The sequence below is a fragment of the Nansenia antarctica genome (genome assembly GCF_963989245.1).
Source record: "Nansenia antarctica genome assembly, chromosome: 1".
Classification (NCBI taxonomy): Eukaryota; Metazoa; Chordata; class Actinopteri; order Argentiniformes; family Microstomatidae; genus Nansenia; species Nansenia antarctica.
Window position 1 is genome coordinate 27,767,189 of NC_137674.1, and position 17,268 is coordinate 27,784,456.

Below are 17,268 nucleotides of genomic sequence, written 5' to 3' on the forward strand. Positions count from 1 at the left end.
AGGAAGTAGACCCTGTGTGCAGGCTGTAGGAGGAGGAAGTAGACCCTGTGTGCAGGCTGTAGGAGGAGGAAGTAGACCCTGTGTGCAGGCTGTAGGAGGAGGAAGTAGACCCTGTGTGCAGGCTGTAGGAGGAGGAAGTAGACCCTGTGTGCAGGCTGTAGGAGGAGGAAGTAGACCCTGTGTGCAGGCTGTAGGAGGAGGAAGTAGACCCTGTGTGCAGGCTGTAGGAGGAGGAAGTAGACCCTGTGTGCAGGCTGTAGGAGGAGGAAGTAGACCCTGTGTGCAGGCTGTAGGAGGAGGAAGTAGACTCTGTGTGCAGGCTGTAGGAGGAGGAAGTAGACCCCGTGTGCAGGCTGTAGGAGGAGGAAGTAGACCCTGTGTGCAGGCTGTAGGAGGAGGAAGTAGACCCTGTGTGCAGGCTGTAGGAGGAGGCAGTAGACCCTGTGTGCAGGCTGTAGGAGGAGGAAGTAGACCCTGTGTGCAGGCTGTAGGAGGAGGAAGTAGACCCTGTGTGCAGGCTGTAGGAGGAGGAAGTAGACCCTGTGTGCAGGCTGAGGCTGTAGGAGGAGGAAGTAGACCCTGTGTGCAGGCTGTAGGAGGAGGAAGTAGACCCTGTGTGCAGGCTGTAGGAGGAGGAAGTAGACCCTGTGTGCAGGCTGTAGGAGGAGGAAGTAGTGGAGGGTTTTATAACAAGGTTTATGTGGAGCAGCAGGAACATGATGATAAAGTATGAGTCAGCTCTCACATGAGAGGTGACTCCTCGTGTCCGATCACGACGGGGACGCAGAGCAGTAACTATAGTAACAGTAACAGTCGCAGCACTGGTACCAGACACAGGGGAGGCTGGTGGAGGTAGAAATCGGAGGACGGGGCTCATTGTGTTGTCTGGAACGGAACACGGAACGGTATCAAACACAAGGCGCTGTTCCTCATTCCGTTCTATTACATCACAATGAGCCTCGTCCTCTGATTGCTCCCTCCACCAGCCTGCCCCGTACCAGAGTCACCTTGAGACAGCAACAGCAGCAGGGCCTGCCTCTGCTGTATCTGCCTGCTCAGCACAGTCAGGATGACGGTAACAAGACCCCGCAGAAGAGGAAACTGAACCCCCCTCTCTCCCAGAGGAGATACTGTACTGTATATCAGAGGTACTGTCCTTCTGTCAACTTATACTGTAATGGCGTCACACTATACCGGGAAAAACCAGCAGAATAGTTCTGTAACCTCGCTTTTCTTAAGGTTATTGGATCAGTATCACCAGACCCTGGGCTGTCAAAGAGAGACGGGAGCAGAATGTGAGAAAGATGGATCACACACACACACACACACACACACACACACACACACACACACACAGTGTCAGAGCACTCCCAGTAAAAGGCTCTGATCCTCACAAACAGGATAAAGGATGTATGAATGTACTATAACGGCCAACACGAGTCATTCTGACCTGTCTATGAATGTACTGTACCCTGAGTGCCGGCGTTATACAATAAACTTTGGCAGAAAATATTGAAATCTCTCATTGTGTCTGTCCTTTATTAGATGCTGTTCCTTTATACAGGGTCCCCGCGCTGGTCTTAAAAAGTCTAAAATCCAGCAATCCAATCTATAAGGACCAAAAAGGTCTCAGATTTCAGTTATTCAGTCTAAAAATTAGGTGCTAGGTCTTAAAAATTAGATCCTGCAAGGAAATCAGTCCAACCACATCTATTTACGTGGAAATTAATCAAGCTGAAACCAAAAAAATGCCAATTCTCTTCCTTTTTTGTCTGTATGGCAGTGAAACCCCTCATTTCATCACCTCGAGGATGACAAAAAGCTATCATATGGTTTTGCGAATAGGTCTAAAATTATATTCATGGAGGTCTAAAAAAGGTCTAAAAAGGTCTTAGATTTGACTTGTTGAACATTTTAGGATCCCTGTTTATAAGATACAGTGCAATGCACAATTGTTACAACAGAAATATGTTTAATTTAGAAGTGTCCATTATTCTGAGATAGAATTTGCAAGCTTGCAGTTAAGTCTGGATTAAACAGATATTCAGTGATTGCTCACTTTTAGGATAAAGCTGTTCTCTAGACAAGGGGGTTAGAGGATTAGAAAGGTGGGACATCCATCCATCCCTTCTGTTACATGTATTTGGAACATCGCTGACTTTAATCACAGTGAAACCAAAACACACTCTAGTGTTCCAGACCACCATTACACCTCCTCCTCAGGAACCACCAAGCCCAGATTAAAACAACCCACATTCTCCGAAAACACAGATTACACTCACACACATCCTGTTTGTGAGGATCAGAGCCTTTTACTGGGAGTGCCCTGACAGACACACACACACACACATACCACTTTGTGTGTTTGCATTTGCATTCTCTTGTAATTGGGGTTGTAATAGAGGTTACAGAGAGAGACAGAATGAGAGAGATGGAGAGGGAGGGAGGGTGGGGAGGAAGAGAGGGGGAGAGTAACAATCCAAAGGAGAACCAAAGAGATCAAACACTAGGAAATCAATACACTGGGAAAAATGCTGGGACATTTTGACTCAAAAGGCACACAATTGGCAGATGACACACAGATTTAAAAAAAAACAGGAGTAACACAAGTACGACACAAAGATACAAGGACAAACTGGCACAGAGACAGGAGAACACACAGACTAAATACACAGGGAAAGAAGATGAGGGACAGGAGAATCCAGAATCAGAATCAAGAGATATTGGCCTACTAAAGAGTATACAACATGTACAGCAGCTAGTGATGCTAGCTAGCCCTAGCCAAGGTGGTGATGTTGGCTTTAGCATGCATGACAGATCACATAGCAGCTTAACTGTGTTGCAGTTTAGTAATACATCAGCTGTTGGTCCACCAGCTGTAGCCTACACAGTTTACTGCACCTGTCATCAAATGGTACATTGCAGATTATAATCCAGCCTCATCTAGGTTTAATGTGGTGTCCTGATCTATATTAGACTCAGGGGAGGCTGCTGGAGGTAGAGACCGGAGGATGGGGCTCATTGTAATGCGGAGTGGTATGTAACATCACAATTTGTTTCCTACCATTCCTTAGTCCGTTCTATGCATTACAATGAGTCCCGTCCTCCGATTTCTACCTCCGCCAGCCTCCCCTGCTCCAGGTAGTTGCCCTACTGTCAGTGTCTCTACTGTAATTACAGTGCTGTAGGGTGCAGGAGTCATTTGGGGATGAGGTTTCAAACCATCGGAGGATAATCATTTTAGTGAGTATTTTTAGATTCTGATAGATTCTATCTATCCATCACATCACACCCTCCTTCTCTGCTCTTCCTGTTACCTCCTCAGTCTGGGCCCCTACAGAGATGAACGCTTATCAGCCCTCTCATGCATTATGGATGCTAGCTGATATTTCATGCACCTATAGGCCTAGACATGTTAATAATGTAAGAACATTCTGAAAAGTTACCGAACTATTCCATTAGAAGAAAAAAAGAAACATGTACATCCGATCAGATCCGTTAGAAGTTTAAAACAGTTTGTCTTTAATATTCATTCATTGCAGGATCTTCATACATACACATAGCATCTGGAAAATATAATAAAAAAACTTTTAAAAAGTGCAAAAATACATTTATGTACAGAATTAGGATGAAATGACAGAACTGTTTCATATCGACAACGGAACACGGAACACAGAGATCTTGTGATGCAACAATGATAAACAATTCCATGTCGGAAAGACAATAAGCGCCCTCATTTCTGTCCCCCCCTACTTCCTATAGCAACCCCCCCCCCCCCCCCAGGGTCTGGAGGGGGGGGCTCTCATGTCTGTCCCAGCTAGTTTTATTGGAGTCATTAGTGAGGAACACAGGGGTTGAGATATCCTACTGTCTGCTCACACACACACACACACACACACACACACACACACACACACACACACTCACACACACACACACACACACACACACACACACACACACACACACTCACACACTCACACACTCACACACTCACACACTCACACACACACACACTTCAATTATTCAGATGGTACCTGCCAGCCCTGGCCTGTGTGTAGAGTAGTACAAGGGGCCAGGCCATAGCTGAGCCTGACTGTGTGACTCTGGAACACACTGCAGGACATCTAGAACACAACTAACAGGGTGAGAAAGGGGACGGTATGTTAAGAATATAAAACAGTCTACAACAGAATACAACATAAGTACAATAACCGTATCCAACATGCAATTAAAAAGACCTATAATATTGTAGTCTGTTACTAGGACCTTTTTACAAATGTTTACAACATGCAAAGACTTGACGTTAAGTACAAGGTTCAGCCTGTGTACGGCCAGTGGTCTGTGGAGACTGGTGGTCTGTGGAGGCTGGTGGTCTGTGGAGGCTGGTGGTCTGTGGAGGCTGGTGGTCTGTGGAGACTGGTGGTCTGTGGAGACTGGTGGTCTGTGGAGGCTGGTGGAGGTGGACATCGGAGGCCGGGGCTCATTGTAATGCATGGAACGAAACGACACGTTATATGTTTGATACATTCCTCGTTCCGTTCCATGCCGTCCTCTGATTTCTACCTCCACCAGCCTCCCCTGCTACCCACGCACCAGCCTCCCCTGCTACCCACGCACCTCTGATGAGCTTGCTTAGTCTGTTCATTAGCACAGTAACCGGATACAACGTTTGTCTCTCTCTCTCTGTGTGTATGCAAAAGAGAGAGAGAGAGAGAGAGAGAGAGAGAGAGAGAGAGAGAGAGTGTGTGTGTGTGTGTGTGTGTGTGTGTGTGTGTGTGTGTGTGTGTGTGAACCTGTGCATGCTCTATGCCTTTATGTGGAGGTCAATCTGATCCGAAAACGGGTAAAAAAAAACATAAAACACATTAAAAAATACATATTAAAAAAATGCACATAAAAAAAGAAAAGGAAGTAATACGAAAATATATACAAAATGACGCCATGTTGTTGACTCTCCCGGTTTTGCAGCAGAGACGGTCTGCCCTCTCACAGCCCCTCTGGAGAGGCTCGCCTGGAGCCTGAGGGAGCTGGATCCTCCAGCCGGGCCAGCCAGGGCCCCGTCAGAGCTGGAATGCAGCCCAGAAGCAGGTTCGATAGCTGGGTTGAATTACAGAGCCACCCCCCATCCCACCCCGGAGCCCTGGAGAGAACCAGACTGGTAGACACACAGGCTCTCTCAGTGTGTGTCTAGCCAGGTATCTGCTCCCCGCCACTACGGTTTCCTTTCAATGGGCGCCGTCCTGCATTGGAGGACAGTAGGACTGTTGTTGTTGTTGTTGTTGTTGTTGTTGTTGTAGTTGCTTCTGCTGTTGTCTTGGTCCTGGGTGAAGCAGGGTGTGTCAAACACCTCATTCTGTTTATGACTTCTAATTCAAAGGTTGAGGTGGGGAGTTGTTCTCTCAGGGTGTGTGTGAGAGAGAGAGAGAGAGAGAGAGAGAGAGAGAGAGAGAGAGAGAGAGAGAGAGAGAGAGAGAGGGCATTCCGCCCCATGGGTCTGATGGAGGACAGAGATTGCACTCCTTTATTTTATTCTGTCATCCTTTCATCTTTTAGGATGTCCGTTTAAGTGCACCTTATCCTTATCCGCCCCCAGAGGCCAGAGGGCCTCCCAACATCCCAACACAACACTGTTCTGCAGGTGGGGTCAAAGTTCATCATACAGGAAATGACTACGGAAACTTCTATTCCCTTCAGGTTAGCTGCTGTTAAGACCTTCATGCTAGCCTTAGCGTCCCAGGGAAGAGATGGCAGTTTAGGGAAGGGCGTTAAGTCTTTAGGCCTGGTCCAGTGGTTCCCCAGGTCCGGTCCCTGACCCGTCAGTCTCCTAGTTTATGTACGTAGTTGACGGGGAACGTCCCGCTCCTCGATGCGTCTCCCTCGATGTGGCCTACCTGGAGGAGGCGTCAGGACAAGGTCAGCAGAGGAACACGGTCAGAAGACACAGCCAACTGTATTTCATGTGTTTGGAGGCTGTGTAGACATGTTTAGGTACATTGGTTTATATATTTTTTGTATATGTATGTAAGTAACTTGTTATTATGTGTGGCTGTTATGTGAATAAGTATCCTTTGATTACAGTATAAGATGACTTTATGCATCCCTTATGGATGTTGGTTCTGAACTATGGGGGCATTCGATATAGCCTAATGCTTGTTTATTTATTCCCGTCATTTATATATATATATATATTGTTTTAATTTTTTTATTTTTTTTATTATTTTTATTATTATTATTATTATTATTATTATTATTTTGGCAATAGGTGTTTGGTTGATGGGTGGGTGGATACATAGGGAAAAAGAAAACATAGAAGGACCTTCATTCCTTATTTGTGTACCCATAAGTGTTGTACTGTGCTCTACTTCCTTCTAATAAAATATTGTTTAAAAAAGCCAAAGGACACAGCCAAAGGATCAGACACGCAGGGATTATACTAGTTATATTATACAACTTATATCTAGTTGATGCTGGCTGCTGAAGTCTGGTTCCACAGCAAGAGTCTCACTCTAAGGTTCTTAGTCAGGGGAGGCTGGCTGGGGTAGAAATCGGAGGACAGGCTTGTTGTGATGCATGGCACGGTATGAGGAACGGATGGTATCAAATACACATCAAGTACCATTCCTCATTCCATTGATTACATGCATTACAATGAGCCCATCCTCTGATTTCTACCACCACGGGCCTCCCCTCTTCTGAGTCTGGTAGGTATGGTATGGTACAGTGGTATGCTAGCTTCTGGACTCACTCTCTCTGTATTGTGTAAAGTAAATGACCATTAAAATGTGATTTGATTTGATTTAGTGAGGTAGGAGGTGTAGTAGCACTCACCCACCAGTGGGGGTCCTCAGAGGCTGTGACGACGATGACCTCGTCCTTGAAGAAGGCCAGCTGGTCTGACCCCACCGCCCTGCAGTCCACCAGCGCCTGGACCCGCCTCTGCCTCGGCCTCTGCTGCGACACCTGACACACACACACACACACACACACACACACACACACACACACACACGTACACACACACGCGCACACACACACGCAGACACAGACACAGACACAGACACAGACACAGACACAGACACACACACGCACATCAATCATCATGAATGAAAATGCACAGGCTCTCTAAGCTGAATGTGGAGACATACCCATACACTAAGCTCTATATGTTCCAGTCCATACAGTTAACGTTATTAATATGTCAATGTTGAGGCAGGACAATGTTGAGGCAACGGTAATGGTTACCATGGCGTTTCTGCGCGGGCGCGGGCCGGGCACCGTGATGGGTGAGGAGGAGGTCGGAGCTGGGGTGGGGGCTGGGGTGGGGGCGGGGGTGGGGGCAGGAGCTGGTGCCAGGGTGGGTCCGTTACCCAGAAGGCTACAGTACAGCTCCTCCTGGCTGCCGGCCGTGCTGGGTGAGGTCTTCCCCGGGGCGTGGCTGCTGGTCCGGCGGTATGAGGTGGTCTTCTCTGAGCTGAGGAGCAGGAGGACAGGAGGGTTACACACACACACACACACACACACACACACACACACATATGAGGTGGTCTTCTCTGAGCTGAGGAGCAGAGGGGAGGAGGGTTACACACACACACACACACACACACACACACACACACACACATATGAGGTGGTCTTCTCTGAGCTGAGGAGCAAGAGGGGAGGACAGGATGGTTACACACATTTTAAGACTTAGGTCATGTTCTCACATGAAAATCCGAATCATGACCAGGAGCAAGTGGATGAGATTGCAACATTGTTGCATGAATTATTTCTCGGATTTGCGTTCTCACAGCCCTTTATGTAAACGAAGTAACATACGCAATCGAAGCAACAGACGTGGTAGTTGATTGGTCAGAAAATGCCCGTTCGTCACGCTCTTATCCAGATCAACACGCATGCGCTGTTGTTTTCCTATGGACAGCCTCGATGCGTCGTTTCTAATTGGAGCGAAACCACCCTTTTCAAGCGGAGCATGCGTCGGTTGTTTGCTCCGGGAGTGACTTCGAATGCGTGTTCTCACAGCTCCAAACGACACAGAGCAAAGCAAATGTCATCCTAAACTCCGATTCCAAGTGAAGCAAATGTTCTAGAAAGAACACACCCTTATTCTAGTGGAAGTTGTAGGCTACCTACCGTGTGTGTGTGCCTGCGTGCGTGCGTTAGTGCACTTAGTTACAGGCACTACGCCCTAAATGACTCCAGGGAGACTGTCCCTGTAATCTCTCTTTGTAAGTCGCTTTGGATAAAAGCATCTGCTAAATGGTTAAAATGTAAATGTGCGTGTGTGCACATACGCACACGCACACAAACACACACGGACGCGCACATTTACATTTTAACCATTTAGCAGACGCTTTTATCCAAGCGACTTATAATGAGAGATTACAGGGACAGTCTCCCTGGAGTAACCTAGGGCTAAGTGCAAAGTGTAACTAAGTGCACTAAATCAAAACATTGTCTCATATCAATAATATCTATAATAATATCTACAACAGTTTCCATCAACAGATGCACATTGTCTGGTTCATTCATTAGTACGAGTGGCTGTCACTCACTACTAACACTGACAGACTAACAGACAGATTCACTCACTACTAACACTGACAGACTAACAGACAGACTGTCACTCACTACTATCACTGACAGACTAACTGACAGACTAACAGACAGACTCACTCACTACTAACACTGACAGGCTGACAGACTCACTCACTACTAACACTGACAGACTAACAGACAGACTAACAGACAGACTCACTCACTACTAACACTGACAGACTAACAGACAGACTAACAGACAGACTGTCACTCACTACTTTCACTGACAGACTAACAGACAGACTGTCACTCACTACTAACACTGACAGACTAACAGACAGACTAACAGACAGACTCACTCACTACTATCACTGACAGACTAACAGACAGATTCACTCACTACTAACACTGACAGACTAACAGACAGACTAACAGACAGACTGTCACTCACTACTATCACTGACAGACTAACAGACAGGCTGTCACTCACTACTAACACTGACAGACTAACAGACAGACTAACAGACAGACTAACAGACAGATTCACTCACTACTAACACTGACAGACTAACAGACAGACTAACAGACAGACTAACAGACAGACTCACTCACTACTAACACTGACAGACTAACAGACAGACTAACAGACAGACTGTCACTCACTACTAACACTGACAGACTAACAGACAGACACTAACAGACAGACTCACTCACTACTAACACTGACAGACTAACAGACAGACTCACTCACTACTAACACTGACAGGCTAACAGACAGACTAACAGACAGACTGTCACTCACTACTAACACTGACAGGCTAACAGACAGACTAACAGACAGATTCACTCACTACTAACACTGACAGACTAACAGACAGACTAACAGACAGACTGTCATTCATCGTTTCCTCCTTTTGTTATTATTATTATCACATTGCTGCAGATTGATATTGATTCCTGTTTGACTGTTGCGTGGTTGAGGAGTTGCTTACCCTAAACCCTAAAGCATTTAATTACATTGCATATACCCTGTATATTGTGTAAATGACCGTTAAAACGCGATGTGATTTGAAGGCTCTGGGTTGGAAAGTGATGCTGGTGATTTAGTCCACCAGAGGGCGCTGTGAGACAGGGTTCTGATGGTGACCTGGTGAAACGCTGCCCTACATCACACAGCAGCAGAAGAAGTGCCAGCAACCCAACCCGACCGATAAACATCACGTGACAGAGAGTGAGATGGAGAGGGAAAGCACCGCATGTTAATACCAAGAGAGGGACGTCCAGGCCACGCACCAAACATGTCAGCGGTGAGGAATGGCCTTGTTAAACACAAATCAATATCTGTCCCTGTTCAAATGGAGCAGGGCAAACACAGAACAATAGGAGGAAGTGACATCCATCATTTGCAGCGGAGTTGGCCCGATATTCCTGATTTTCGGGAACATATCGTCATTTTTGGAGCAATAAAACTAACTCAGTAGTTAGTGCAGTGTCCCACTTTCTGCATAACGAAGCACATCTAGAGTTTGAAAACATGTCTCTGTTTCTCCACTGACAGACAGACGGACAGACAAACAGACAGAGAGATAGACAGACAGACAGACAGACACTAACTAACAGACAGACTGACAGACACTAACTAACTGACAGACTGACTGACTGACAGACTAACAGACAGAATAACAGACTAACTAACAGACAGACACACAGACAGACAGACTAGAGCCTCAGGGCCAAAACTCAACGTCTAACCAGCAGCTACATCCTCCAGGCGACCAGGCTCATAAACAAGCCTACTGTAGACATGACATGACATGACCCAAGCACAGGACATACCGACTACCTACGCTTAAACACACGGTCACTTTACTCAACACTACCTCTTACACCAACTGCCACCAACTATTGACACTTTATTAATCTTGCCTTATTTGCTTACTTGTCTTTGTGCTGCAATATCGAGTAACCGAAGCCTAAGAATGTTACTGTCTTACTTGTGTAATGTAAATGGTAAATGGACGACTGCACTTACATAGACTTATTCCAAAGCGCTCTACAATGGCCTCTCATTCACACACACGTTCACACACCAATGGCGGCAAGCTACCATGCAAGTCGCCGGCCCGCTCATTGGGAGCAATTTGGGGTTCAGTGTCTTGCCCAAGGACACCTCAACACTAGTCCATGGTTTAGACCAGTCCATGGTTTACAATAGTCCAACAGCAGTGTGTGTAACAGTGTTCCTACCTGACAGGTCCGATGTGGTTCTGGGAGGAGCTGCCGGTGGGGCTGATATGGGGCTTGGGGCTGTCGGACCCTCCAGAACCAGAACCTCCGGACCCCCCAGACCCACCCGACCCCCCAGACCCAGACTGGCCCTCCCAGAAAACAGAGTTCTGTCTCTGCCCCTTGACCAGCCCTCCCTGGGCCAGGGGGGAGCGAGGTGGGCGGCCCCCCTGGTTCTCCATCAGCTGGGAGGGGGGGCTGTGTCTGGGGGACTTGGAGTGGGGGGCCGGGTTGGAGCAGCGTCTCTGGGGGGGTTGACCCTCCTGTGTGGACACAGATATGTGGGGGTCCGAGTGGCCTGGTGGGGAGGGGGGGGGGAGGGGAGAGTAAGAGAAGGGAGTGAGAGAAGCAGATAGATGGAAGTAACACAGCAAAGCCAAACACCGTTGGGACCTGACGGCTTGGAGTTCAGAAGACTTTATTGCCATGACATGTAAACATGTTAGGAATTTGGTTTGGGACAGTGGAGCACGGTTTACAGCAGGACATGTGCAAGACAGGACAAGACAGTGCAAACCAACATCAAAGTGCAAGAGTCATAAATAATAAGAAGTGCAAAGATCATGTGTTCAAGTGTTCATGCCAGACTCATTTTCATGTCCAAAGCTCTCTGGGTGGGGGTGGAGGGAGGGTAGATAGATAGGGGTCAGGTCAGGGGGGGGGGGGGGGGGGGGGTAGCAGCATTTAGGAGCCGGATGGCTGTGGGGAAAAAGCTGTGTGTGTGTCGGGCCTTCACATTTTTAGAGACCGCACCCTCCTGCCTGAGGGGAGCGGGGCGAAGAGGCCGTGTTCTGGGTGTGCGGGGTCAGCCATGATCTTCCTGGCCCTCCCCAAAGCCCTACTTTTAAACAAGGCCTCAAGGGGGGCAAAGGGAAGCCAATCACCCTCTCCGCCGAACACCGTTGGGACCTGACGGCTTGGAGTTCAGAAGACTTTATTGCCATGACATGTAAACATGTTAGGAATTTGGTTTGGGACAGTGGAGCACGGTTTACAGCAGGACAGGTGCAAGACAGGACAAGACAGTGCAAACCAACATCATAGTGCAAGAGTCATAAATAATATAAGAAGTGCAAAGATCATGTGTTCAAGTGTTCATGCCAGACTCATTTTCAAGTTCATGTCCAAAGCTCTCTGGGTGGGGGTGGAGGGAGGGTAGATAGATAGGGGTCAGGTCAGGGGGGGGGGGGGGGGTAGCAGCATTTAGGAGCCGGATGGCTGTGGGGAAAAAGCTGTGTGTGTGTCAGGCCTTCACATTTTTAGAGACCGCACCCTCCTGCCTGAGGGGAGCGGGGCGAAGAGGCCGTGTTCTGGGTGTGCGGGGTCAGCCATGATCTTCCTGGCCCTCCCCAAAGCCCTACTTTTAAACAAGGCCTCAAGGGGGGCAAAGGGAAGCCAATCACCCTCTCCGCCGAGCGTATCACCCGCTGCAGCTTGGCCTTGTCCTTGGCCGCTGCAGCGGGGAACCAGATGATGAAGCCCTTGCTGTAGGACTTAACTAGAGCCCAGAGTTTTTACTAGTCTGCTCCCTTAGTCAGGAAAAAAACAACAACTCCCATCCATATAGAGTCAAATATCTTTGGTTAATAGTTTAACTGTATGTCATGTGACCTGGTGTGACCCCTCACCTCTCTGGATGGCCTTGGCCGGCAGTGGCGGTGGCGTGGAGCATCCAGAGGGGGCGCTGTTGGCTGGAGGGTTGCGGTAGAGGAAGTCCACGTTCTCGTAGGTCTTGTTAGCGACGTTAGGGTTAGCGAGGCTCCAGCGCGAGGGGGAGGCGCCTCCGTTAGAGAGGAGGGGGGAACGCCGGGTCCGGGGGAGGGGACTCATCTGGGGGGGGGGGGGGGGGGGGGGGGAGGGAGGGAGGGAGGTAGAGACGGTCACAGAAGGCCAGGTATGACGGTGTTGAGCACAGGTATGAAGCATTCATGTGTGAGAGCTTAATTCAGGCATGTCCATGGCTTAGTATTTCAACACGTTTAACACTAGAACAGCCGTGCCTTTTTACCTACTATAAGAGCCGCCCCTCTTTTTCAATGTAAAGCTGCTATTTACACACAACGACCACTAGTTGGCCGCTTGTAAATTAGCCTGCTTCCTACACAGAAAAAACACAGCAAAGCCAAACACCGTTGGGACCTGACGGCTTGGAGTTCAGAAGACTTTATTGCCATGACATGTAAACATGTTAGGAATTTGGTTTGGGACAGTGGAGCACGGTTTACAGCAGGACAGGTGCAAGACAGGACAAGACAGTGCAAACCAACATCATAGTGCAAGAGTCATAAATAATATAAGAAGTGCAAAGATCATGTGTTCAAGTGTTCATGCCAAACTCATTTTCAAGTTCATGTCCAAAGCTCTCTGGGTGGGGGTGGAGGGAGCTGCTATTTACACACAACGACCACTAGTTGGCCGCTTGTAAATTAGCCTGCTTCCTACACAGAAAAACTGCAAAATAGCTTTATACTAGCTTATCCTGGAGTGATTTAGAAAATGTATGGATACTGGGTGGAAATTTGATAGAAATATGACCCCTCATGGCTGTTCTAGTGTTAATCAGTATGGTTGATGGTTTACCCTCTCGTCCAGGTCGTCCTCACTATCGTACAGGTCCTGAGGTGTCTCCCACGTGTACTCCACGTGGATCTGGGAATTAAACTTCCCACTCTGGGCCAGCTCCAACTACACACACACACACACACACACACACACACACACACATACACACACATACACATACATACACACACACACACACACACACACACACACACAGAGGAATAAAACCACATACCAGGGTCAATCGTGCATTGAAAATTCCATTTTTCCAGCACTGACAGAAATACCAGGACAAGACAAGACTATGCTCGCTCCCAGCTCCAAGCTGCTTCACGCATACCACCAACTACCGTATTTTCCGGACTATAAGTCGCACCCGAGTATAAGTCGCAGCAGGCCAAAAATGGGTCATGAAGAGGAAAAAACCACATATAAGTCGCACTGGACTATAAGTCGCATGGTTCAAGGGAACGGGCTTGGCGGAATCAGCGGGGAAAGAAGACCCTGTTGAGCTTGACTCTAGTCTGGCACTGTGAAGAGACATGAGAGGATTTGTAAGCCCAGGAAGGACATAATTCACGTTAAAACTTCTTCTGAAAGGTTAGAAATACTTAAATTATCGAGTGTAAAGCCAGGGCTAGCTAGCGCGTTGCTAACGAAGGTTAGCAAAATGGCGTCGCGGGAGCAAGCAAACAGGATGGAACAGCCTCTGAAAGGTAATAAATGACTTTAATATCGTGTATAACGTTCATAATAGCGTGTATAACGTTCATAATATAGTGCTTAATGTCCACATTGTCGAGTGTAACGACTATTTATCGTGTATAAGGCCATGACAAAGATAGCTTGGTGAAAAACGGAAGTAGTTAGGATGAAGGGCGGCCTACAAACAATGCAACATTGAACAGCCTCTGAAAGGTAATAAATGACTTTAATATCGTGTATAACGTTCATAATATCGTGTATAAGGTCCATAATATCATGTTTAATGTCCACATTGTCGTGTGTAATGTCCACATTGTCGAGTATAATGGCTATTCTATCGCGTATGTGGCGCTAGCGGAAGTAGCAAAATAGCCTCGCGGGGGTAACTTAGCAACATAGAACAGTCTCTGGAAGGAATAAATGACTTTAATATCGTTTATAACGTCCATAACATTGTGTATAAGGTCCATAACATCATGTTTAATGTCCACATTGTCGTGTTTAATGTCCACATTGTCAAGTATAATGGCTATTCTATCGTGTATGAGGCGCTAGCGGAAGTTACTCCTTGGTTCATGTCAGTCAGAGATTACCGTATGTCAGTTCATGTCAGTCAGAGATTATGAATTATTGATATATAAGTCGCACCTGACTATAAGTCGCAGGACCAGCCAAAGTATGAAAAAAACCGCGACTTATAGTCCGGAAAATACGGTACTGCACTTCTACCTTCTACTCAGGAGAGGAAACTATCAAAACACCACTGTTAGACTGCATTACTGACTGCATTACTGCATTACTGACTGCATTACTGACAGCATTACTGCATTACTGACTGCATTACTGACAGCATTACTGCATTACTGACTGCATTACTGACAGCATTACTGACAGCATTACTGACAGCATTACTGCATTACTGACTGCATTACTGACTGCATTACTGACAGCATTACTGCATTACTGACTGCATTACTGACTGCATTACTGACAGCATTACTGCATTACTGACAGCATTACTGACTGCATTACTGACTGCATGACTGCATTACTGACTGCATTACTGACTGCATTACTGACTGCATTACTGACTGCATTACTGACTGCATTACTGATGGTAATGAAGCTTATCAGTTCCTCTAGGGACCAGGAAACAGAGGGTTCCAGAGAAGGTGGTGACACCAGGACAGGAAACTAAACAGAGCAGGTCAGCTTGTAGCAGAGAAGACAGCCAGGACAACTCAACACAGGGAAGGTTGATTCTAAGGTTGATTCTGATTCAGTTGATTCTAAGGTTGATTCTAAGGTTGATTCTAAGGTTGATTCAGTTGATTCTAAGGTTGATTCAGTTGATTCTAAGGTTGATTCAGTTGACTCTAAGGTTGATTCTAAGGTTGATTCAGTTGATTCTAAGGTTGATTCTAAGGTTGATTCTAAGGTTGATTCTAAGGTTGATTCTAAGGTTGATTCAGTTGATGCTAAGGTTGATTCTAAGGTTGATTCAGTTGATGCTAAGGTTGATTCTAATGTTCATTATAAGGTTGATTCTAAGGTTGATTCTAAGGTTGATTCAGTTAATGCTATGGTTGATTCTAAGGTTGATTCAGTTGATGCTAAGGTTGATTCTAATGTTCATTATAAGGTTGACTCTAAGGTTGATTCTAAGGTTGATTCAGTTGATGCTGAGGTTGATTCTAATGTTCATTATAAGGTTGATTCTAAGGTTGATTCAGTTGATGCTGAGGTTGATTCTAATGTTCATTATAAGGTTGATTCTAAGGTTGATTCTAAGGTTGATTGCTCCAGTAGCATTGGGAGGAAGGTCTGGTCAGTCTCACCAGCTCTACACATTGTGTATGCTGCAGTCTCCTGGCAATGTCCAGCGCTGTCTCTCCTGATGAGTTCACTGGAGAACAGAGGAGAGAGAGAGACAGAGAGAGAGACAGAGAGAGAGAGACAGAGAGAGAGAGAGACAGAGAGACAGAGAGAGAGAGAGAGAGAGAGAGAGAGAGAGAGAGAGAGACAGAGAGAGAGATAGACAGAGAGAGAGAGATAGACAGAGAGAGAGAGAGAGAGAGAGAGAGAGGAGGGAGAGGGAGAGACAACCGTCAGTTAAGCCCCATATGAGTGGTATCCCTTTCAAACCCAAGTTACTAAAGTGTGTGTGTGTGTGTGTGTGTGTGTGTGTGTGTGTGTGCGCGCGCGCTTTAGGTACCTGTGTTTAAGACGGCCTTTCCTTTGAGCAGCAGTTTGAGACACTCGGGCCTGTGGTGGAGGGCGCTGTAGTGCAGCGCCGTGTTCCCCTCCACCGTTCTCTTCTCCAGGCAGCCGCTGACGCAGGGACACACACCAGTCAGACAGGGACACACACCAGTCAGACAGGGACACACACCAGTCAGACAGGGACACACACACCAGTCAGACAGGGACACACACCAGTCAGCACACACACACCAGTCAGCACACACACACCAGTCAGACAGGGGGACACACCAGTCAGCACACACACACCAGTCAGCACACACACACCAGTCAGACAGGGACACACACCAGTCAGACAGGGACACACACCAGTCAGCACACACACACCAGTCAGACAGGGACACACACCAGTCAGCACACACACACACACCAGTCAGACAGGGACACACACACAGTCAGACAGGGACACACACCAGTCAGCACACACACACACCAGTCAGACAGGGACACACACCAGTCAGACAGGGACACACACACCAGTCAGACAGGGACACACACCAGTCAGCACACACACACCACTGGAACAACAACCACTCAGACCTGGGCCCTATTCCACGAAGCTCGATAAAGTTCTAAGCCTCGATAAAGTTTTAAGCCTCGAAAATGTTAGCTTGCGTTCGGTGCCATCAATGTGGCTCAAATAATTCGCTGCTTGGTTGAGCTCCTTCTGAGTCAGATATAATTAGCCTGCTCCCGACCAGGCTAAAACACAGGCTATAGTGAGACGCGCGTCAAAAAAGGCTCACAGGCGGAAACTACATCCCGAACGACAGTTCCTCCCTAGGAAATATTAGTTCCCACTTCACACGAGATAGATAGATTAGATAGTTTGACTGTGTGATAGATAGATAATTTGATATTTTGAAAGTGTGATCGATCGATAGATAGTTTGATTGTGTGATAGATAACTTG

At 47.1% G+C, this 17,268-nt stretch overlaps 1 protein-coding gene across 1 annotated transcript in view; it reads right to left on the reverse strand.

The window, feature by feature from the left end:
• Nucleotides 1-5,819: 5,819 nt before the first annotated feature.
• Nucleotides 5,820-17,268, reverse strand: part of asap3 (ArfGAP with SH3 domain, ankyrin repeat and PH domain 3) — a gene marked incomplete at both ends in the record, with an annotated part of 36,393 nt that continues 24,944 nt past the window's right edge. The window contains 8 exon segments of the mRNA XM_080546262.1: nt 5,820-5,894; nt 6,832-6,963; nt 7,246-7,474; nt 10,789-11,125; nt 12,456-12,657; nt 13,408-13,512; nt 15,933-16,000; nt 16,310-16,425. Of these exon segments, the coding sequence (XP_080402388.1) occupies nt 5,820-5,894; nt 6,832-6,963; nt 7,246-7,474; nt 10,789-11,125; nt 12,456-12,657; nt 13,408-13,512; nt 15,933-16,000; nt 16,310-16,425 (1,264 nt within the window).